Source organism: Eriocheir sinensis, chromosome 20, assembly GCF_024679095.1.
Source record: "Eriocheir sinensis breed Jianghai 21 chromosome 20, ASM2467909v1, whole genome shotgun sequence".
NCBI lineage: Eukaryota > Metazoa > Arthropoda > Malacostraca > Decapoda > Varunidae > Eriocheir > Eriocheir sinensis.
In genome coordinates, this window is record NC_066528.1 from 28,120 (window position 1) to 51,195 (window position 23,076).

The window sequence follows — 23,076 nt, forward strand, 5'->3', positions numbered from 1 at the left end:
TGGGTCAAGGCGTGGCTTAGCAATAGGAAGCAAAGAGTGCAAATCAATGGTAAAAGATCTGACTGGGGATATGTTACGAGTGGGGTCCCACAAGGTTCGGTATTAGGTCCACTTTTGTTTATTATTTATATCAATGACTTAGACACAGGAATTAGTAGTGATGTTAGTAAATTTGCAGATGATACCAAGATCGGTAGAGTAATTGAGTCGGATCAGGATGCTAGTATTCTCCAGGGTGAACTCAACAGATTATATGACTGGGCGGATAAATGGCAGATGGAGTTCAATGTACGGAAGTGCAGTATTCTGAGTGTAGGTAGGAACAACCCCTCACATAACTATTGCTTAAATGACACTCTCATAAGTAGGTCTGGGTGCGAGAGGGATTTAGGGGTCTTAGTGAGCTCTGATCTCCGTCCAAGGGCACAATGCATTCAAGCTAGAAATCGAGCTAATAGGGTACTGGGATTTATTTCAAGGGCGTAAGCAACAGAAGCCCGAAGTCTTCCTCAAACTATATTTAGCATTAGTTAGACCTCATCTTGACTATGCGGCTCAGTTCTGGTCACCCTACTATAGAATGGATATCAAAATGTTAGAATCGGTGCAGAGGAGGATGACTAAGATGATTCAGGGGTTGAGAAACTTGCCATACGAGGAAAGACTCAAACAGTTAAACTTGCATTCTCTAGAAAGGCGAAGGGTGCGTGGAGACATGATCGAGGTTTATAAATGGATGAAGGGCTTTAATAAGGGAGACATTCATAAGGTTTTGTTGGTAAGAGAACCGGGTAGGACACGAAGTAACGGGTTTAAACTGGATAAATTCAGATTCAACAGGGACATAGGCAAAAATTGGTTTACTAACAGGGTGGTGGATGAGTGGAATAGGCTTAGCAGTCATGTGGTGAGTGCCAATACAATTGTCACATTCAAAAATAGACTAGATAAATTCATGGACAGCGATATTAGGTGGGGTTAGATACACGGGAGCTTAGGGTCAAAGGAGTTGCCTCGTACAGGCCTACCGGCCTCTTGCAGACTCCTGCGTTCTTATGTTCTTATGTTCTTATGTTCTAAAGGATACTACTTAGGCGCTTGACTGTATAAGTGGGAGATACCATGTCACGGAATCTGTATGGCTTTATGAAGGGACTGGTGACTGCCTTATTCAGTGCTAAGTTCTGCAGGTGCTGTTTGTCGTGCTTTCATTGACCCAATAAAGAGGTTATATTGGAACAACTTATTTTAAAGGGCGTTAAAGGGAAATTACTGGGGTGCCTCAAAGACTATTTGCATGATAGGAAGGCTGAGGTGTGGTTCCATGCTCTGCTGAAGGGAGTTTTGAATTGGGCACTCCACAGGGAGGGGTCCTTAGTCCTTTGCTCTTTAATATTCTCATGGATAAAATTGCACAGTACCCCTTTCCTCAGGGCACAGAAGTTTTTATATATGCTGATGATATACTCCTTCAGTGTAATGCTCCACGGACGCTTACTTCAGCCCTCCACCAGCTTGAAGACTTGTGCACTTGTATGGGTCTAGTTGTTAATGAATCCAAAACTAAATTTCAATCAATTGCCAGATAGAGTATATCGGGCGCCACGTATCAATGACGTCAAACTCGATCGTGTCCACTGTTACAAATACTTGGGTGTCTATCTTAGCTTTAATAAATTGAGTTAATCACGTTGCCATACTACTGCCATAATTCATACACAGAATCTGCCATAATTTATAGGCAAATTCCATAATTTTAACATTGCGGCACAACAATTTGGTCCGGCTGGCATCATGCCCAAAAGAAGAAGAAGAAGAAGAGTTGGTTCAAGGGCCGGCCTGCGTAGCGACATAAACATTACTTTTTCTCGTGTTTTCCTTCAAACTACAATGAAGAGAAGGTCCACAGCCTGTAAGAAGAAGGTGGGCAGTACAGTGACGGCCAGGAAAAGGAAGAAAAACCGCAGAGAAGCCTTCATATGACGAAAGTGCCCTTCCACTACACCACCACCACTACCACCACAACCACAACCACTACCACCACAACCACTACCACCACAACCACAACCACCACCAAATCACCACACTAAGGTATCTTAGTACGATATAATTTACTTACTGATGTGACGTGACATCTTCATTTCCTACATTGAAGAAGGAAAATGTTATTATTGAAAAAGATGTTTTAGATAGGTATGTTTGAAGTTAGTTTACTGGTAGGTTTTCAGGGTAGGCCTATGCATGGATAAGCTATAACTGAGTATTAGAAACAAATCAGTACTAGACAAGTGGAGGAAGAGGCCCACCACTTCTTAAAAGCAGCTCCACCTGTTGAAACTTATGTGCCGAGGACCCCCAGTGGGTTAGGTAATTGCTACCGGCAAAGGCCTACAACAAATGTGTTTACAAAATCCTTTAATATTAAGCTAGAGTTAACATTGTTTGGTTACAACACGGCCTATAGGCATAACAGGAGTGACCAAAGTTTGATGCACGTAGGACTTAAACTTCCCGAGTTATGACATAAACAGTGTTGTGTTTCTTGGATTCCCGGAAAATGATATTTTTGAAGTATAAAATCTCCCAGAATGCTTATTTATGGGGGGATTTTGAAAATAAAAAAGTGGCATGTTTTTCAACTCTTTCTCCAGATAGTTATCAAGCCAAAAATACTTTATTTTAATTTGATGTATTTTTTACAAATTTAAATTTTTTTTTTCAAATCATTAAAAATATGAAAATAAAAAATCAACTTTTCTTTAATAACTATTTTGAGAAAAGATGACATTTTCAAATCATATATAACACATTCAGATTTATTTAAAAAAATAGAAAAGTATAAAATCAGCTCTTAAAACCCTACCGTGAAGGACGTCAGGAAAGGCCTTCATCCTGCAGTGGACTAGGAGGAGGAGGAGGAGGAGGAGGAAGAGAAAACACTAAAAATAATCACTCGGCAAGTAATTAACATCATCCCACAAGGTTTGAATCTCCCGCCATTTCTGTAGAAGTGGAAATCTTACTTTAAAATTAATAATACACTAATTCGTGTTACTTAACCACCCTAAATAATAAAATAAACATAAATAACACTATAATAAACCAATAAATCCTCATAAATTCAATAATAAAGCCAAAAAAAACATCATGGCAGTGGAAATCTTACTATTAAATCAATAATACACTAATTCACGTAACTTAATCACCGTAACTAATAAAATAAACATTAATAACACTATAATAAACCAATAAATCCCATAAATTTAATAATAAAGCAAAAAAAACTGATTCTACCCGGATTTAACAGCATCCTGAGTCTTGGCCGTGATGGCGGGAGTGTGCTTCAGAAGGCGGGTAAAGTCTAATATTTCTGCCAATTACAGCCATATTAACCCCCAGGGGAGGACTGTTTAACCACCGGGGAAGGGAGGAAAACCCCAGGGTGAAGGGTGAGTATGAATAAAGGGAGAAATAAGTCAAATAAGGGCGTGAGGAGGAGAAAACTGAGGGTTGCTGTGTGCTGTCCCTCCCCGGCCATACAAACACCCAAGAAGAAGTTTATATTTTTTTCTTTTTCTCCTCTCTGCCTCGTCTGTGTCTCTCCCAGGCTGAGGCACAGACAGGTGAAGGGTAAAGGCACAGACAGCGTAATAAAGACACCCATTGAGATGCTCCTGAAGGGAGAAAATAGAGAATATGTGACAGGCTGAAACATTATCCATAGCCATTTTTCTTTTTTTCTGCCCTGCCTTCTGTGTCCCTCCCAGGCTGAGGCGCAGACAGCGGTAAAGATTCGTTTTAGTACCGTGCCAGTATCTCATTATCTACTTCATGAAACATCACTATCTCTGCATATATCTTTTCTACGAATCTTAACCCAGACATCTGATGCAGAGAATAGCAGCTCACTACATAAGTCTGTATTATAAGAGACTTTGGTTTCTCACATCAGCTATTTCTAAAGGTTCACGGCACAGAGGAAGGGTCAAACTACCATCAGGGTCATAAAACTACTCCTGGAAATGCCCACAACTCCCTGGAAAGCCTTGTCAAATAGGTGTTCTTGGGCGACGAAATGTCTTATGATACTAACCATCTTGTCAGTATTATAAGACATTTTCGCTTCTCACATCAGCTATTTCTAAAGGTCAAAGAGGGGGTCAGTCGGGTTCTAATGAGTGTTTCTTTAGGTTCACGGCACAAAGGAGGGGTCAAACTACCATCAGGGTCATAAAACTACTCCTGGAAATGCCCACAACTCCCTGGAAAGCCTTGTCAAATAGGTGTTCTTGGGAGGCGAAATGTCTTATGACCCATAGAGTCTTGCTTGAACGATGGAAAGGAAAAAATATTACTTGCATCAGTGTTCTTGTGGCACATCTTGGATCCCCCCCAGACGCCACAGGAGTGAAGGGGCCCTGTGGCAGGCACCTCAGGCTCAGGTAGATTGCGAAAGTTTTGCCTTTGAATCGGCACTTCCTGATGTGGTCTTGTGGTCTGGGTCTTATATCTGATTTAGTTTCTCTATATTGATTTTATCTTTTTCTCTCGTATTTCCCAGAATTTATAAATCGTTCTTTTACTTTGTTCAATCACTTGCTCATCAAAAAGGAGTCTTCCTATTATATTTTCCTCGTCTGTGGCCGTGATGGCGGCTCACAGGAAGAGTCCAGCAGGGCGAGCTCTCATGGTGCTGATGGTGTGTTGAAGGGGCAGTGGTCGCCTCTTACAAGTTTAATACTTACATTATGGAACATGTTTTGTCCCTGAAGGGGGGGCTTCGTGGTGCAGTGATTAGCACACTCGGCTTGCAACCGAGAGAGCCCGGGTTCGATTCCCAGATGGAGTGGAAAAATTTGGGCAGCTTTTCCAATACCCTACGCCCCTGTCCACCCAGCAGTGAATGGGTACCAGGTATTAATCGGGGGTTGTGTCCCGTCTCCTAGGGTCTGTTCCCTTCTCCTATAATTCCTTCCCCTCCTGTCTCCCTCTGGCATATGACCACAGATGTTGCACCCACTAAACAAAACTTTCCAACTTTTGTCCCTGAAGGCTGTACAGAAAGGAGGAACCTATGGAAAATAGAGGGAGTTGAGGGGGGCAGAGCATTAAGATAGGTTAGAGCTGTGTGTACTGCCTGCTGGGCGAACCTCCCATAGCTCAGAGGGGCCAGTCTTAGACAGACTGGTTAAAGAGTACTACTTGGCTCTCCCATCTCGCTGGTCGCCGATTTAATCCCCGGGGCCGGCAAAACCTTTCCTTGTCTGGATTAATTTCTTGTGTGTTTAGTTACACACTGTGGTCGTGTGAGAGTGTAGAAAAGAGAAAATTCAAGACGTTTCATGTGGTCCACAACAAGGATATCGTGTGCTAGCCCCAGGCGCTGAAAAGTCACTCATTTAGTGGTACAAAGAAAGTAACATTGCCTCCATAGTAAATACCATCATGTCTTGCACAAAAATAAATAGTCAGGGTCTCAAAAATAATAGGCTACCCCTTCCTCAACAATACACATTGTTATTGTTATTATTATTATTATTATTATTATTATTATTATTATTATTATTATTATTATTATTATTTCTACTACAATTTTTATTTCTTCATAGCTTACACTGGTATAGGAAATTACCTTTATCATATATGTTATTATTATTATTATTATTATTATTATTATTATTATTATTATTATTATTATTATTTCAGCGTGAAGATGTCAGGTCGCGACGCGTTGTCCATCGGCGCACCTTCCAGAACACCAACCAGGTGGTGGAGTTGACCACACCCACCATTCCCAAGGCTCAACACCACCACCAGTGAGGACATCAACACCATTCACCACCAGCATTGAAACCAGATCACACCACCACCACCACCAACAACACCAGGGTGCTCTATGAAGGGTTTAGTGTCCATGTCATCAAGTCCATCTCCCTCAATCTGTTCTGGGACCATTTTAGTTGCAATTCTCTGTATCTTTTCCAACTCCACATACTCCACCACTTCTTCCTGCAAGCTGTTCCATGTGTTAACACTTCTATGTGAAGAACTTTATTTTTTCCAGTCACTCAAACAGGTTCCATTATTAAGTTTCTTTCCGTGTCCTCTCAGCCCCTGCGTTACTGCTGCTAAGAAGAGATCATCCCTATCCACCTCATCAAACGGGGCTTCGTGGTGCAGTGGTTAGCACACTCGGCTCACAACTGAGAGAGCCCGGGTTCGATTCCTGGGCGGAGTGGAAAAATTTGGGCGGCTTTTCCGATACCCTACACCCCTGTCCACCCAGCAGTGAATGGGTACCAGGTATTAATCGGGGGTTGTGTCCCATCTCCTGGGATCTGTTCCCTTCTCCTATAATTCCTTCCCCTTGTGTCTCTCTCTGGCATATGACCACAGATGTTGCGCCCACTAAACAAAACTTTCCAACTTTTTCCTCATCAAACTTATTTACCAACTTGTACAGTGTGATCAGATCTCCTCTCTCCCTTCTTTGTTCCAGTGTCGTCAAGTCCATCTCCCTCAATCTGTCTTCATACGTCATATTCAAGAGTTCTGGGACCATTTTAGTTGCAGTTCTCTGTATCCTTTCCAACTTTCTAAGATCCTTCTTTTTGTGAGGCGACCACACAATCATCATCATCATCATCAGCGTTTAACGTCCATTTATTCCCTATGGTGGGGGGCTTGGACGGGATGTGAGCCTCCTCCACTGTTGCCGGTCCATAGCCATTTCTTCCGTGATGTTCGTCCTCCTCATATCTTCCTCATGTCTTCCTCGGCCTTCCTGGTGGCCTTCTGCACTCCACCTCAAAGTTCAGTGCATTTCTCAGGATGTGTTCTCCTCACATGTCCAAACCACACAATTGCAGCATATTCAAGTTTTTGTCTCATCAGTGTTGTTATTATTTTCTTCATCATTTCCTTGTCTATATAATGGAATGATACCCTTATATTTTGCATCATCCTGTAGGTTTCTCCAAATAACTTGTTTATATGTTTTTTGGGGATAGTGTGTCTTGCATCATTACTCCCAAATCTTTTCTTCATGTACCACCTTTAAGTTTTCTTCTCCCATCCTGAATGTTTTCCTCGGTCTTTTTTTACTTTTCCCCATTTCTATAACATGGCATTTGTTTGCATTAACCCAGTAGCAGCGACGGGCTAAATTTGTGACTTTACCGTGTAGCAGCGATGGGTCAAATTTGTGACTTTACTGTGTAGCAGCGACGGGCCAAATTTGTGACTTTACCGTGTAGCAGCGACGGGCCAAATTTGTGAGTTTACTGTGTAGCAGCGACGGGCCAAATTTGTGACTTTACCGTGTAGCAGCGACGGGCCAAATTTGTGAGTTTACTGTGTAGCAGCGACGGGCCAAATTTGTGACTTTACCGTGTAGCAGCGACGGGCCAAATTTGTGACTTTACCGTGTAGCAGCGACGGGCCAAATTTGTGACTTTACCGTGTAGCAGCGATGGGTCAAATTTGTGCCACGATATAAACCCCCCAAAATAGATGATACATAAACTGATCACAAATGCTTTGATATATATTATGAAATGTTTTTTCTGAGGGGTGATTTTTTTCCCATTTTTCTCGCTTGCAGGGACCATTAAGAAACATGATCCCTGCTGCTACCACTGGGTTAAATTCTATCTCCCATAACTGCCTCCATCTATACTCTCTATCCAGGTCTTTTTGCAGTTCTTCAGTCTTCCTCCATCTTCACTTTTCTTATTAACTTTGCATCGTCTGCAAAAAGGCTCATATAACTTTTGATACCCATCGGCATATCATTTATATATATTATGAACATTATTGGTGCCAGAACTGAGCCTTGAGGAACTCTACTCTCCTCCAATTTGATTTCTTTTCTCTAATCACCGTTCTCATTTCTCTTCCTGTTAAGTAATCCTTCATCCACTCTATAACCCTTCCACCCATTCCTCCCCATTTCTGTAGTTTCCAGGTTAACCTTTTGTGCGGAACCTTGTCAAAAGCTTTTCTCAGATCTTGATATACACAGTCAGCCCACCCTTCTCTCTCTTGTACATTACTCTTGTTAACCCGTACAGTGTGGTCTTTTGTCATGGATAAGGGTCATGCCAGGTTGCACTTTTTTCATATTTTTTTATTTGCCCCTTAAAATGTAAAAAAAAATTACAAATTATTTGATATATATATTATTTAAATGCGAGGAATGGAACCCTAGAGTGTTCCTTGTCTTATTTTTCTGCGTCTCAGAGCCAACGATGTCATACCAGGAAAGGGAAATTTATCTTTAAATTTTTTTAGAGCCTATATTCTTTCCATTATAAACACTTCTCACTACCCTAAAGCCTGAGTAATGTATTAGTACTTATTTACATCACAAAAACCTAAAAAAATAAACAAATTGTAAGTACAAGAAAATGACTGGATCAGGCAACACTTCAAGGCCGTGTGTACTACAGCCGTTGTTCACAAAGTTCAACAAAACACTATGAAGCTTCCGACGATAAGTTTTCATTTCCAATTACTCTGAACCATAATTTACAATTCCACATGCCTTACTGATTATAGAATCAAGGAGTAATTACCTAGAAGAAAGTAACTTACCTTCTTGTATAATGATTTTTGTTGGAATGCAGACAAATGTACAGAAAGGCCCTTTAACATCCATTTAAAAATACCAAGACTTGTCAAATTATTCCTCTTTACTGTCAATGAACAATGTTACATACACAAACAAAATAAAGGGCGTATAAGCCCTCAAAAGACCTTGCGTATATATACGTACTAAACACTTCCCTAAGAGGTATGTATGTGTATGTACTAAACACTGTACGGGTTAAAGAGACTGGCCTATAATTTAATGGTTCAGTTTTATCTCCACTTATAAATTGGTACAATGTTCACTCTCTTCCACTTTAAGGGCACTGTTCTTGTATTTATAGAGCATGTTATTATGTCATAAAGTGGTTCCAATAATTCATTTGTACACTTTCAGCACTTGACTGGAGATTTCATGCGGCCCCATAGCTTTCCTTCCATCTAAGGTTTTCATCAGCCTCAACAGTTCCCCTTTCTCAACCTTTACACAATTTAGGTTCCCTTCATTACAATTTTCAAGCCCCCACTCAAAGTCGGTCTTTCGTAAATACTTCATGAAAATTTTTATTTAATATTTCTGCAATTTCTTCGTCCTCGTAATTTTTTTTTCTTTTAGCCTTTCCACTCCTTCATTTCTTTTTAACTTCCCATTTATGTATTTGTAAAACACTTTTGGTTCGTCCTCACAACTAAAAACTATTCTTCTTTCAAATTTAGCTTCCTCTTCTCTCCTTATTTTCACATATTCATTTCTTTCTTTTTATATTTGTCTGTTGTTCTTATTTGGTCGTCATCATCATCATTTCATCGATGCCTGCTCGTGGGAGTTTCCACCAGGGGATGGCCACGGCAGAAGAACCTCCAACTTTCTCTATCCAGACACTCCCTCCTTGCCTGCTCAGAGTTTCTCAAAGATCTTTCCCCCTCTCCCCAACGTACTCCTGCACCTTATCCCTCCATTTCACTGGAGGTCGTCCTCTAGCATTCCCTCCCTCTATCTCACTCACATACACCCTTCTGGTCATCTTACTCTCCTCCATTCGCTCCATGTGGCCAAACCACTTTAAGGTCTGTCGTTGCACTTCTTCCACCACTCCACACTTCTTCCCTTCACCCCTGTGACACATTCCAAAATGCTCGTACACACTTTCATTACTCATTCCATCCATTCTACTTGCACCACAAGCATTCCTCAAATAACTCACTTCCACTGCCTGCACTCTAGACCTCTGACTTTCATTCCAGGCCCACGTTTCACTTGCATATGTGAGGGTTGGTACTATTATTGTATTTCTCAAATCCCTCTTTACTTCCATGCTCACACTTCTGCCATTCATGATTCGTCCCAAAGACCCTACCACCCTTCTTCCTTGCAATGCCCTTTCTCTTATCTCTCCCTCCATACCACCATGCTTACACATAACTGATCCAAGGTACTTAAACTCATTGACCTCCTCCATTTCTTCACCATTCAAAATTATTTTGCATTCTTTTTCACATTCAATTCCCACTCTATATGGGCATACAAAATCTACAACCTCACTTCTACTTCACTCACAAACCATCACTTTACTTTTGTTGACATTTACTTTCAGCTTTCTCCTATTACAGACACTATCAAAAACACTGACCAAATTTTGTGGGTCACTTTCATTTTCTACAATGAGCACCGTGTCATCAGCAAACAGTATCGAATTCACTACCCACTTCCTTCCCTCATCGAACAGTCTCACTCCAACTTCTTCAACTTTGCCCTTCATTTCTCTAATGACACCATCCATATAAATATTGAATAACCATGGTGACATGACGCACCCTTGTCTTAAGCCCACTTTCATCTCAAAATGTTCACTTGTATCTCCAGTAATTTTGACACATGCAGATGCATCCTCATAGAAAGACTTTATTGCACTAAGCAGTTTTCCTCCCACACCATAAATCTTTAAAACATCCCACAATGCCTTATTTCTGTTTTGTTTTGCTGTTTCACACCTCCATCCAAACCATGTTTTCCCTCCTTTAGTTTTTACTGTGTAGTATGGAACATATCTCTCTATTCCTCTGTTGTAGATATTCATAAAAAGTCAAATTTCTCTTGAATATCAATACTCCTCCTCTTCATATCACTCCAGTCTACCCCAGCGAGGAAAGTCTTGAGTCCAACATAATCTTCCTTTGTGTAGTTTTCCTTTTTTCCTTATATGCCTCATCTTGATATTCATATCCTTCCATAGTTTTCATGTCATAGTTCATGGCTACTCTTTCCTGAGGGGCACTCGTCACTGACTCCTTTATCTAACTCAACATTTTTTGTGAAAATTAGGTCAAGTCTTGATGGTTGGTCATCCCCTCTCAGCCTTGTTTCTCCTTTAATCCACTGCATCAACAGGTTATCACATCAGGTGTGTGTGTGTGTGTGTGTGTGTGTGTATTTAGCTAGTTGTTGTATTTACCTAGTTGTAGTTTTACAGGGCCTGGGCTTTACGCTGGCGTGGTCCCGTCTCCGTATCTACATTTATCCAACTTTTCCTTAAAGCTTTGCACACTCCTCGCCGATGCTACATCCTCACTTAGTCTGTTCCAAACCTCTATATTTCTTTGCGGGAAGCTATATTTCTTTATGTCTCTCAAGCATCTTTCCTTCCTCAATTTTTTACTGTGTCCTCTTGTGTTCCTGGTGGTAATTTCTTCTTTTAGTAGTAACTCCTCGTTGTCTACTTCTTCCATTTTGCTCAATAATTTGTAGATTTGTATTAGGTCTACCCTCTCTCTTCTCTGTTCTAGTGTTGGTAAGTCCATTTCCTTTAGTCTTTCCTCGAATGTCAATCCCTCCAGCTCTGGAACCATTTTTGTTGCCATCTCTTGTATTCTTTCTAGTTTCTTTATGTGTTTCTTCTTATGGGGAAACCACACTGCCTCCGCATATGTGTGTGTGTGTGTGTGTGTGTGTGTGTGTGTAAGATTGAGTGACTGATGAATGAATAACTGTGAGATTAAGTAAATAACTTACTGATGGAGTGGATGATTGACTTGGCAAGCTGTAGGTTTACTCTCAGCCATTTCAAGTTCCCGACTGATGTACTAATACCCCCTCAGATTGGCTACAGTGAAGGTCGTGGCAGCCAATCAGAGAGTGTACTGAAACTCCTGCTGTGAGCTACTCCTGATGCCTGCGCCCTCACCACCCCTGTAAAGGATGCCCAGCTAACCCAACCTCCATGGTGAGTCTGTCCCACTTAATGTTGCATGAGTTACCCGGTATCTTCACTCTCTCATGCTTTCCCTATGTCCTGTGCTGTCCAACTTAATGATGTGAGAGTTAACTGGTGTTTTCACTATCATCTATTTAGTGTCTGATTAAAAAAAATAATGCAAGAGTCATGGTGTCTTCACATTTTTGTTCCTGTTGAGTGCCTGGACTTATCAGCTGTCTTGTGCTGTCCAACATATTAATGCAAGAGTCATGGTGTCTTCACTTTTTTGTTCCTGTTGAGTGCCTGGACTTATTAGCTGTCTTGTGCTGTCCAACATATTAATGCAAGAGTCATGGTGTCTTCACTTTTTTGTTCCTGTTGAGTGCCTGGACTTATTAGCTGTCTTGTGCTGTCCAACATATTAATGCAAGAGTCATGGTGTCTTCACATTTTTGTTCCTGTTGAGTGCCTGGACTTATTAGCTGTCTTGTGCTGTCCAACTTATTAATGCAAGAGTCATGGTGTCTTCACTCTAAAGCCTTCCCTGTGTCCTGTGGTGTCACCTTTGTTATGCAAGTGATGGACAGTTATATCAGATACCCTTTGCCTCACAGTTAATGGCCACATAATGAGAGGTAGAGGAATGAGATAAAGTTCATATAAAAGCCATATTTTTGAAAAGGGGAAGTGGAGACACAGAGTTTTAAGGTTGTAGGAAAAAATGAGGAAGGAAATGTTTCTTAACAAAGGAGTGGTACAGTTAGTGCCATGGAAATATAGATACAGTAGGCACTCCTTTTATAGTGAGACATCAGCTCGCATAGTGACCGTGGTATTGGCTATCATCCGGCGGCGACTCGGAGACAAGAACTGTTTTGACTTAACTCAGTACCTCTTTTGTATTTCGGGAAAAAATAATACTGGCTGCCATTTTGAGCCAAATGTCCAAATGTGGTACCTGCTGGTAGAAAAAAAATGTATTTACCCTTTGCTTTTTATTTAAAAAAAAAAAAAATTTTACGTTGTTGCCTATTGCGCCGGTAGGCATCTTCCCGGTGGGGCCTGATGGTCGGCCCAAGGCTTCTTCCAGGTGGGGCCTGATGGTCGGCCCAGCCTGTTCTGGCGCAGGCGAGTGTTTATAGTGTGTGAGCACTGAGGGGCCAATGTGCCGTGGGCCACACACAGTCTCCTGAGCGGCCCAAACAGCCAAAACACTGCTGGGAGGTTTTGTATTTTTTTGCCCAAGGCTTTATTTTGCTCTCCAGCAGCTTAAGAATGATTTAACTTGCTGTTACATAATTGTTAGTAGCTATTTTGACTTCTGGTCTTAAGATAAGTGATTTACAGATGCCCTCTCGCTGGAGACCCAGCAAACATTGAATGTACGGACCAGTGTTGGCCAGTATCGGCATTCCGATTTTTACTATATCAGACCGACTACGTAAAATCTGGCAGCCGGTACAGGCCTGATCTAGGTCCATTATCCGTTTGCACCGCGGTAAGTATCAGCCCAATGATGGTCCAGCGCCGGGGTGAAGCTGGCAGCCATAATCATGCCGTTATACCCGGCGCTGCCGATATCGGACCACTGCCGTGCCAGAATATATTTTGCTTCGTTTGCCGATATCGGGCCAATACCGAATCTTATTTGTTTGCCAGCATATATTTTGCCTCGTTTTCCGATATCGGGCCAATACCGAATCTTATTTGCTTGCCCGCATTGCCCCTGTATATCTGCAGTAATATATATATATATATATATATATATATATATATATATATATATATATATATATATATATATATATATATATATATATATATATATATATATATATATATATATATATATATATATATATATATATATATATATATATATATATATATATATATATATATATATATATATATATATATATATATATATATATATATATATATATATATATATATATATATATATATATATATATATACACACACACACACACACACATACACACATGTTTAAAGAGAAACTGGATGAATATAGATATGGAGACAGGACTTATAAGCTTTGCTCAAACCCTGTACAATACAACTAGGTAAATACACCAAAGATTAAAAGTGACATATTCAAACTTGAGTTTTATTAGAAATACTTACAAAATATAGCAAAATCAATTACAGCCTCTTCACAGCCTCTTAACTTTCAATATAAGAAAAAAACAATACATATTATGCAGCCTCTGAAAACTTGCTTATACTAATGCATATACTTTGTGGTGAAAGAGGTAATACTTTCCTTTACAAAATAAAGACTAGAAACTCTGTAATCATGAAATTATAGGAACATAAAAAAAAAAAATGCATATACTTTGTGGTGAAATAATACTCTTCATTAAAAAATAAACATTGAAACTCTTTGTAAACATGAAATAATAGGAATGTTTTACTAAAATTAATGTATATATGTATATTGTGGTGAAATAATAATTTCCGTTCAAAAATAAACACTAGACACTAAACATTAAATTATAGTAACATTTTAATAAAAAGCTAATGCATATACTTTGTGCTAAAATAATCTCTTTCCTTCAAAAATAAATACTAGCAACTTTGTAAACATGAAATAATAGCGACATTTTAATACAGACCTGAGATAAGTAAGAATATAAAAGAAAATAAATTACACCTCCATCCCCCCTTGGACAAAGCCTTGGACAAAGTGCTGCATAGGAGGATGCTGTGGTCTGAGGGGTGGTTTGCTGAGATGGATGGAAAATATCTTGATTGATAGAGAAATGAGAACAGTGGTAAAAGATTGGGAGTCTTCGTGGAGGAAGGTCGAAAGTGGAGTGCCCCAAGGTTCAGTACTGGCACCAATCATGTTTGCAATCTATATAAATAATATGACAGAGTGTGAATAGCTACATGAGCCTTTTTTGCAGCTGATGCCAAGTTGTTAAAAAAAAGCTGAGAGTGAGGAAGATTGTGGAGTGATGCAGGAGGATCTGAACAAGATATTGGAGTGGAGTTACAGATGGGAAATAGAGTTTAATCTATAGAAATGTAAAGTAATGGAGTTTGGAAAGAGTGTGAGGAGAGTAAAAGGAAGTTATGCGTTGAATGGCGAGAGGTTGAGTAGATCAGAAGATGTAAAAGATCTGGGTGTTACAGCGACTGGAAATTTTACCCCGAAGAGACATATTAGCAAAATTACGGGGGAAACATATAACTTGTTGAGAAGAATAAGGCTGGGTTTTGCCTATATGGTTGAAGAGATGATCAGAAAGATGATTATATCACTGATTAGACCTAGACTGGAGTATGCAGCTGTAGTGTGGTCACTACAGGAGTGCACCAAGGCTGAGAAGAAATGCATAAATTGTGTGAGATACAAGAAGCCTGAAATCAACCACTCAGCGAATGACCAGCGTTGTGTAGTTCTCCAGACTGAAATTGAGAGAATTCGTAACATGACCGATCATGGCTATTAATTAGTGTCTGTACTCAAAGATAAATTGTGTGATGAATGTTCAGTGTGCTGGAAATAATTGTTGAATGTTTAATTGTGATACTATAATGAAAATAGCGGACATGAACACTGAACCAGTTGTTATATGTGATATTATTCGTAAAAGAAATTAAGACACTCACTCACTCACTACAATGTTTGAGAATAAGTGCATCGAAGACTATTATTGAGGTTAACGTTGAAATTGTTGACGGCCCTCGTAGAGCGCTGCATCAGCGGCAGAGCAGGGCCTGAAGCCTCATCAACGGCAAACGGTAAAATGTGATTTATGACAGGAAGGAATGTCACATCAGTTAAAAGCACATCAAAACTCACCAAAAAAAAAATACTTATGCTCATATATTGCAGTGCATGTAAAGTAAAAATTTACCTATAACTTATTTACTTTAGGTCCACATCCACATCATGTATTGTGACAAAACTGAAGTTGTAGTACACAAAGTCAGCTTTGCAGTGCTGTATGTTAATTACATAACCTTTATATAGACCAGGAGCCAGGGGGGGTCAACCTAGCTGGAAAGGTAACAAATTCTAACCCACACAGCAATGGTCCTTGTGTCTGCCCATGCATGAAAACTGAAGTCTGCCAGGCCTGCAGTGGTGGACAAGGTCATGAGGTCATGTCAAAGTTGTTGACCCTGACTTTGGTCCTGATCTGAACACCACGGTAGAGATGGCAGGATGGCCGCTGATGACTCCAATGGACATGACAGACAACTTACATTCCGACAAAATTTGGCTAATGTTAACGGTTTGTGTAAAAATGGTCATAGTTCAGAAATATGGTGCAAATGGCGTCTTTTTATGGCAATTAGACAACTTTGACCATTTTTACAGACAAACTGTTAACATTAGCCAAATTTTGTCAGAATGTAAGTTGTTTGTCTTGTCCATTGAAGTCATTTGCGACCATCCTGCCATCTCTACCGTGATGTTCAGATCAGGACCAAAGTCAGGGTCTTAATAAATGCAATGGGGCTACAACTGTGACATGACCTCATGACCTTGTCCACCACTGCAGGCCTGGCAGACCTCGATTTTCATGCATGGGCAGACACAAGGACCATTGCTGTGTGGGTTAGAATTTGTTACCTTTCCAGCTAGGTTGACCCCCCCTGGCTCCCGGTCTAATAGGTAAGATTAGCTGGGTTAGGTTGGGTAGTAAAGATGACAAACCTAGTATCTCCGTACCTTGTCCCCCACAAGCCCCAAAACCTGATGGCGTTCAGAGAGGGAAGGTGGATGAGATGTGGACATAAAGTATACATATCTTTACATAAATGAATAATACAGGACACTGTATACAACACATGAGGCGGCGCAGGGCCTGAAACGAGTTTTTCTATGACTCAGGTGTTTGCACCACATAGCATCTGTAGCTGTAGACTAAAGCGACCACAGCCCCGCCCAGCGAACACCGTAGTGGCCATGTTGACATCAGTTAGCTACGCCTCCACAATATGGTGGTATTATACAGGTGTGCTTCCCAGACCCATACCAACATAGCAACACGGGAGAGTCCACGGAGGCCATATATATATATATATATATATATATATATATATATATATATATATATATATATATATATATATATATATATATATATATATTTATATATATATATATATATATATATATATACCGGTCCACTACTCGAACTACAACAAAAAGACATAATGTAGGCTACTTAGTACTGGCCCGATGTACGTACATTTGCCTCTTATGGCCCGATTGCAGAATATTTATATCGGCCTTATATTGGCCCGATAAACAAAATCCTTTATGCCATAGTTCCATTATTTGCCGGTATCGGCCTGGACTTTCGATGTTTGCTGGGGAGGGTGAATGTAAATCACTTACCTTAAGACTAGAAGTCAGAATAGCTACAGGTACTTAAACTAACAATTATGTAACAACAAGTTAAATCATTCTTAACCCTTGGAGTACGGGTGGCGATATATTTCTCTGGATGGTGTGCACGGGGAAAATTTAGACATTTAAGAGGTGGAAATGGTGTCTTTGCAATAACAGTATATTCATCTAGTATATATGGTGGTGTAATAAAACTTCTCTCCTAATAATAATAAAAAAATTATGACAGCCCAAAATATTGCTCATTTTCTCGTGGCCATGACGCATTGCATGGAGGCACCCCACTTGCTCTCTCTCTCTCTCTCTCTCTCTCTCTCTCTCTCTCTCTCTCTCTCTCTCTCTCCTACCCCCTACTTGCCCCTCCCTCCTCTGTCAATGTCACTACCATACCAGTCATGAGAGTCACTGTCACTTTGATTCACCCGCGCTCTACTTCCGCCTGGATCAGAGGAACTGCTTGATGCGTCACTACACATGACATGTATTCCGAACAAAAGTGGAAAATGATCTGTGGCCTTCAGCAGGACGCGCACTGAGACGAATGAGAGTGTGTACGGATGCCAGATGCCTCCACCATTTTTCTGAGTCAAGAACTGGCGGTATATTTGAAACATAGGGAGCGTAGAGTGTGATGATTATATATATGATCCCTGTACGGGTGTGGCGTGTGGTAGCGCACTTATATATATGATCGCCGTAATGTAACGGTTAAGCTGCTGGAGAGCAAAATAAAGCCCTGGGTGAAAAAATACAAAACCACCCAGCTGTGTTTTGCCTGTTTGGGCCGCTCAGGAGACTGTGTGTGGCCCACGGCACATTGGCCCCTCAGTGCTCGCACACACCACACACAGATGCAAACCTTACCAGCAAAGGGTAAATACATTTTTTTTCTACCAGCAGGTAACACGTTTGGACATTTGGCTCAAAACAACAGCCAGTATTATTTTTCCCGAAATAGAAAAGAGGAACCGAGTTAAATCAAAACAGTTCTTGTCTCTGAGTCGCCGCCGGATGATAGCCAATACCACGGTCCATTGGTGTGGTAGGCATCCATGTTCTTATGGGAAAACAGTACATGGGCGCTTGTCTCTGTGTCTTTCTGTTTTGTGAGGAAATAGAAATAGAAATAAAGAACAGGACAAAGGGACACACACACACACACACACACACACACTCTCTGGGACAATGCCAAGCTTGAGGCTGCCTTCACTCTCCTGGCTCAGTCCTATATTCTGTGCTGTCCAAGTTATCAATGCTAGAGTTAATTAAGCTGTATCTTCACTTGGATATTGGTGACAGGTGTGTGAGTAGGGGGGGGGGGGGGTTGGCAGGGACTTTTTTTTTGACATGTGAGTCCAGGTATTTGACAGTATTTTTGACAGACATTTGACAGTAGTAGTACAGGAAATCCCCTATATACGAAAGGGTTAGGGACTGAAAAAACCTTTCGTTTATCGATTTTTCGTATATCGAAGCCATTTCCCCCATAGGATTGTTAATAAATAGGGGGGTTAGGGACCAGCGCCAGCAAAAAAAAAAAAAAAAAAGAAAAAAAAAGTTAAATATAACTATGCTTAAAAGCAATTTACTACTCACAATACAATGAAACGCAAGGCTCATAAATAATTAAAAACAATTACCATTTCCTGTTCCTTTACTGTTATAGAAATGCATTACATATGTTAGGACAATCCCCTCTAACTCGTCACTACAACTCATCACTTAACATTGCCAATGTTTACTTCCCAAGCTGTCAAAGTCCAGATTCGACACTCGTTCCCGAAACACGAGCCAAACAGTACACCACACCACTCCAAGCCCCCCAACCCCTCCATCACCCTCACGTTTCTCACGCTGGCTGGGATGTGTTTCGGAGTCGAGTCGAAGAAAGGGGTTCACAAAATGTCAAAGCTAAGTGATGAGCGTTGAAGTGGAGGGTACTGGACATGGACACGTGCTGCCTAATCACTGCTTGGTGTTGCTGCTGCTGATGGCTGTGGGGCTAAAGCTGGCTTGAAATAAGCTGTGATTCTCTTCTGCTTCTTTTCCATTTGCTTGGACCTCAAGAGCTCCTCAGCACCGTATGGCTCCTTTTACAGAGCTACGCACTTTAAAACTCCTGTCCATATCAGGGTCAATTTGGAGCAAAGTCATTTGCTTCAGTAGAGCTCCAAAGCCTTTTGTAGTTGCGTGATCGTCAGAGGAGGGACGGGAGACTCTGGGTCGGCAGCATCGGTCCTGGTCTCCTCGAGTTCCAAGAGGTCTTGCGGTGGTAGCTCCTGGTCGTGAGAATTGAGGAGCTGCTGCACGTCTTCCTCTGTGACCGCCGTTCCGTCTCGAGGGCAGCTTCGTTGGCCAAGGCAGCAATCTCCTTGCTGAGGGCGGCAGTGTCGGGCACAGCAAAGCCAGTGAAGTTATGCACAGCCTGTGGCCATAGTTTCCTCCACACGGCATTCATGGTTACAGGAGTGATCTCCTGCCACGCCTCGCCAATCATCTCGACGGCCTTTTTGATATCGAAGGTCTTCCAGTAAGCCTGAGGACCATCGATAATGCCGTCTCTGTGAGCAACGCTCAGCGCATGCATTGCTCGTCTGGTGTAATAACTCTTGAATGTCGAAATCAACCCTGATCACATGGCTGAATGAGCGATGTGGTGTTCGGGGCAGAAAGCACACCTGTCGTTAGCACACCAATCGACCATCGCGGGGTGTGTGCTGGTGTTGTCCAAGAGAAGCAACGCCTTGTTCGCCAGGTTGTTTGCGGAGGTGTAGCGGGAGACGAAAGGAGAGAAGTAGTTGTAGATATAGTCGTGAAAAATGCTGGTTGTAACCCATGCCTTCTTGGAGGACTTCCAGTAAACAGGTAGTGATGGCTTAGAAGTGTTTTCAGTGCCCGAGGGTTCTCATGGCTATAAACTAGAAGAGGCTTCAGCTTGACATCACCCTCAGCATTTCCACCAAGCGCCAACGTAAGGCGGTCCTTTGCCGCCTTAAATCCAGGTGCCGTCCTCTCCTTGGTGAATATGTAGGTGCTGTGCAACAAGCGAGGGGGAAAAAAATAAGGACATGACGGACGCGGCAACACCACTGTACATATATTTAAAAAATAATAATTTCTAAAGACAAACAATAAATACACATTACAGAAAGTCACGGCAACACCACTGTACTTATATTTTTAAAATAATATTAAAGACAAACAAATATATAAATACTAAACTATACAGTGTCACATGAACGCCGTTGTTGATTTTATTTAAGTTTTGGTACGTACGTGTGTGGCACCACAGCACCCGTCTCAACCCACCCTCCCTTGTTCCCATTCATTCGCCTATCCCTCCACTCACATTTTCTCAATCACACTTCTTTCACCTTGCAATACTACCGTAGGAAATAATGCATATCTTTTGAGTAAGGATAAATAATGGGACTACTGTCTCTATTTTGCAGTCTCGTCAGATGGGATAGTGGGGACATGGAGTGTGTGTGTGTGTGTGTGTGTGTGTTTGTTAAACGGCTCGTTTCACCTTAATTGACGAGTGATAGATATTCCACAAACTTGAGCAATCGTTTCTGCCACGGAATAATAATTTGTATCTGTAGTCCTGGTAATACTAACTGTAGTACTTTTTAGTTGTTATTTGAAAGACATTTTTAACATCATAACAGGATGATGGAAGTGCGACTGGCATTTGATTCAGACAATGGGACTATGCAGACCTGGGTGTGATATCGTGATTACGAGTGGAGCAATGATCGATGTGATGTAGGGGGAAGTGGAGGGTAGGCGAATGAATGGGAACGAAGCAGCGAGGGTTTAAAGGGGTGCGGCGGTGCCACATTCCATTCTGCTGATCAGCTGATCGCACGGTTGGACATTTGATTCAGACAATGGGACTATGCAGGCCTGGGTGTGATAACGTGATTACGCGGTGCGATGGTGTGATGTAAGGGGAGTGAAGGGTAGGCTAATGAATGGGAACGAAGCAGAGAGGCTTTAAATGGGTGTGACGGTGCCACATTCCATTCTGCTGATCAGCTGATCGCACGATTGTCGCGCCATTATTGCTGGAGACTCAACTTATATATTTTCAAGTAATTTTAAAGACAAGCGTACAATAAGAACAAAACACAAAGTCACGGTAACACCACTGTACATATATTCTTTAAATAATTTTATAGACAAACAATACGTGTAAATACTAAACAATACAGAATGTAACAGGAACATCACTGTACAGCTGGCAACACTCCCGCCGGTCCACCCACTGTTGCCAAGACTGGCCGAGATAGTAACCCCGAAACACTAGCAGTGAGCTTCGCTCGAAGCATTCATTGATGGGAGGGAAAGTTGAAGCTCACTGCTAGTGTTTCGAGGTTGCTATCTCGGCCAGCCTTGACCACAATAAACAAACAATAAGCAAACAATACAGAGAGTCACGGCAACACCACTGTGGTACATATATTTTTAAATAATTTTAAAGACAAACAATAAATACATGTACTAAACAATAGCGAAAGTCACGGGAACACCACTGTATTTTAGGTAAGTCCTAATATGATGGATGCAACACCACTGTACATATAATTTTAAAACAGGGATTTCCAACCTTTTCAGCACAAGAGCCCCCATTAGGTAATGACTGCATTCACGATGTCCCCGTCCCCCCTCTGAAACATACTCCTACGGGCCCGTAAGAGGGTGCGCCCACCAGGTTGGGAAACACTGTTTTAATAGGCAAACAATAAATACTAAACCATACAGAAAGCCACGACAACTCCACTGCTGATTTTTGTTAAATTTTAACACAACGGACGCAGCAACACCACTATTTTTTTTCATAATACGTTTCAAGACAAAAATAACTAAAATAACAGTGAAGCTCAATTTTGGTACTCACCTTGCGGCATCTTCTTCCAGTAGAGGCCAGTTTCATCAATGTTGAACACTTGCTTTGGGGAGAAGTCACCATCCTCAATCACCTTCAAGAACTGGGCAGGGAAGGCTTCAGCAGCCTCTTTATCAGCGCTGGCGGCCTCTCCCTGAAGCCGTACGTTGCTGAGACCGGCCCTCTTGCGAAAGCGGTCAAACCACCCTCGACTGGCCTTAAACTCCTCCAGCTCCCTTGGACTGACTGGCGAACCTGACGAAGGTCCGGGCTGGTCCGGGTCGTCCACTGCCTCCTCGTCCTCAGGCTGCATGCTTCCCCACAGGGCGCGTGCCCGTTCCTGAATCAGAGCAAGCGAAATAGGTATTTTCTTTGCACTGCAGTCGTCTATCCAGGCCACCAGCAACTGCTCCATCTTCTCCAGTCTGACGCTCCTGACTCTGGTGATCCTGCAGGCTGAAGGAAATTCTGCAGCAGTTGTCACCATCTTCTTGTAAATGGCCTTTTTCTTTGTCACTGTCCCCACCGTGGAAGGTGCAAGACCCATGGCGCGCCCGATGTCACTGACACCCTGGCCTTCCTCATGGCGTTTGATGATCTCTAGCTTCTTCTCAAGGGTCAGGATCTTGTGCTGCTTTTTCTTTGGAGGCTGCTCAGAGGAGGATGAAGTGACTGGGCGCTTGGGAGCCATGATGGAGGCAGATAAAAAACACGAGTGAGCGAGTGTGCGTGAGGCTGTTGACGGCGCGCGGCGACCGATATAGACATCGGGTACGAAACAGTGGGCGCGGAAACTGTCGTACTTTTCGTATATGCGAAGCATGTCTTTCGTGAACCGAAAATTGTCCTATATTTTTCACTTTCGTATATCCGAATTTTCGTACATCGAGCTTTCGTATATCGGGGATTTCCTGTATTGTTTGACAGATATTTGAAGGTATTTTTTGGCCAATAGGTGTCGGTATTTTTTTTTACCTCTGTTGAAGTCTTAATAGTTAGTGTTTTTA

At 41.6% G+C, this 23,076-nt stretch overlaps 1 protein-coding gene across 4 annotated transcripts in view; it reads left to right on the forward strand.

Moving 5' to 3' along the window:
* The first annotated feature begins 1,625 nt into the window (after window positions 1-1,625).
* The window catches only part of LOC127001088 (tyrosine-protein phosphatase non-receptor type 22-like), a 95,579-nt gene continuing 74,128 nt past the window's right edge, over window positions 1,626-23,076 (forward strand). Inside the window, exons 1-4 of one of the 4 annotated variants that reach the window (XM_050865264.1) lie at window positions 1,626-2,091; window positions 5,707-5,889; window positions 6,112-6,303; window positions 11,686-11,810. In XM_050865264.1, coding sequence (XP_050721221.1) covers window positions 11,808-11,810 — 3 coding nt within the window. In that variant the 5' untranslated portion in view covers window positions 1,626-2,091; window positions 5,707-5,889; window positions 6,112-6,303; window positions 11,686-11,807. The remainder of the gene's footprint in view (window positions 2,092-5,706; window positions 5,890-6,111; window positions 6,304-11,685; window positions 11,811-23,076) is intronic. The other 3 variants (XM_050865263.1, XM_050865261.1, XM_050865262.1) reach the window with 3 other exon arrangements.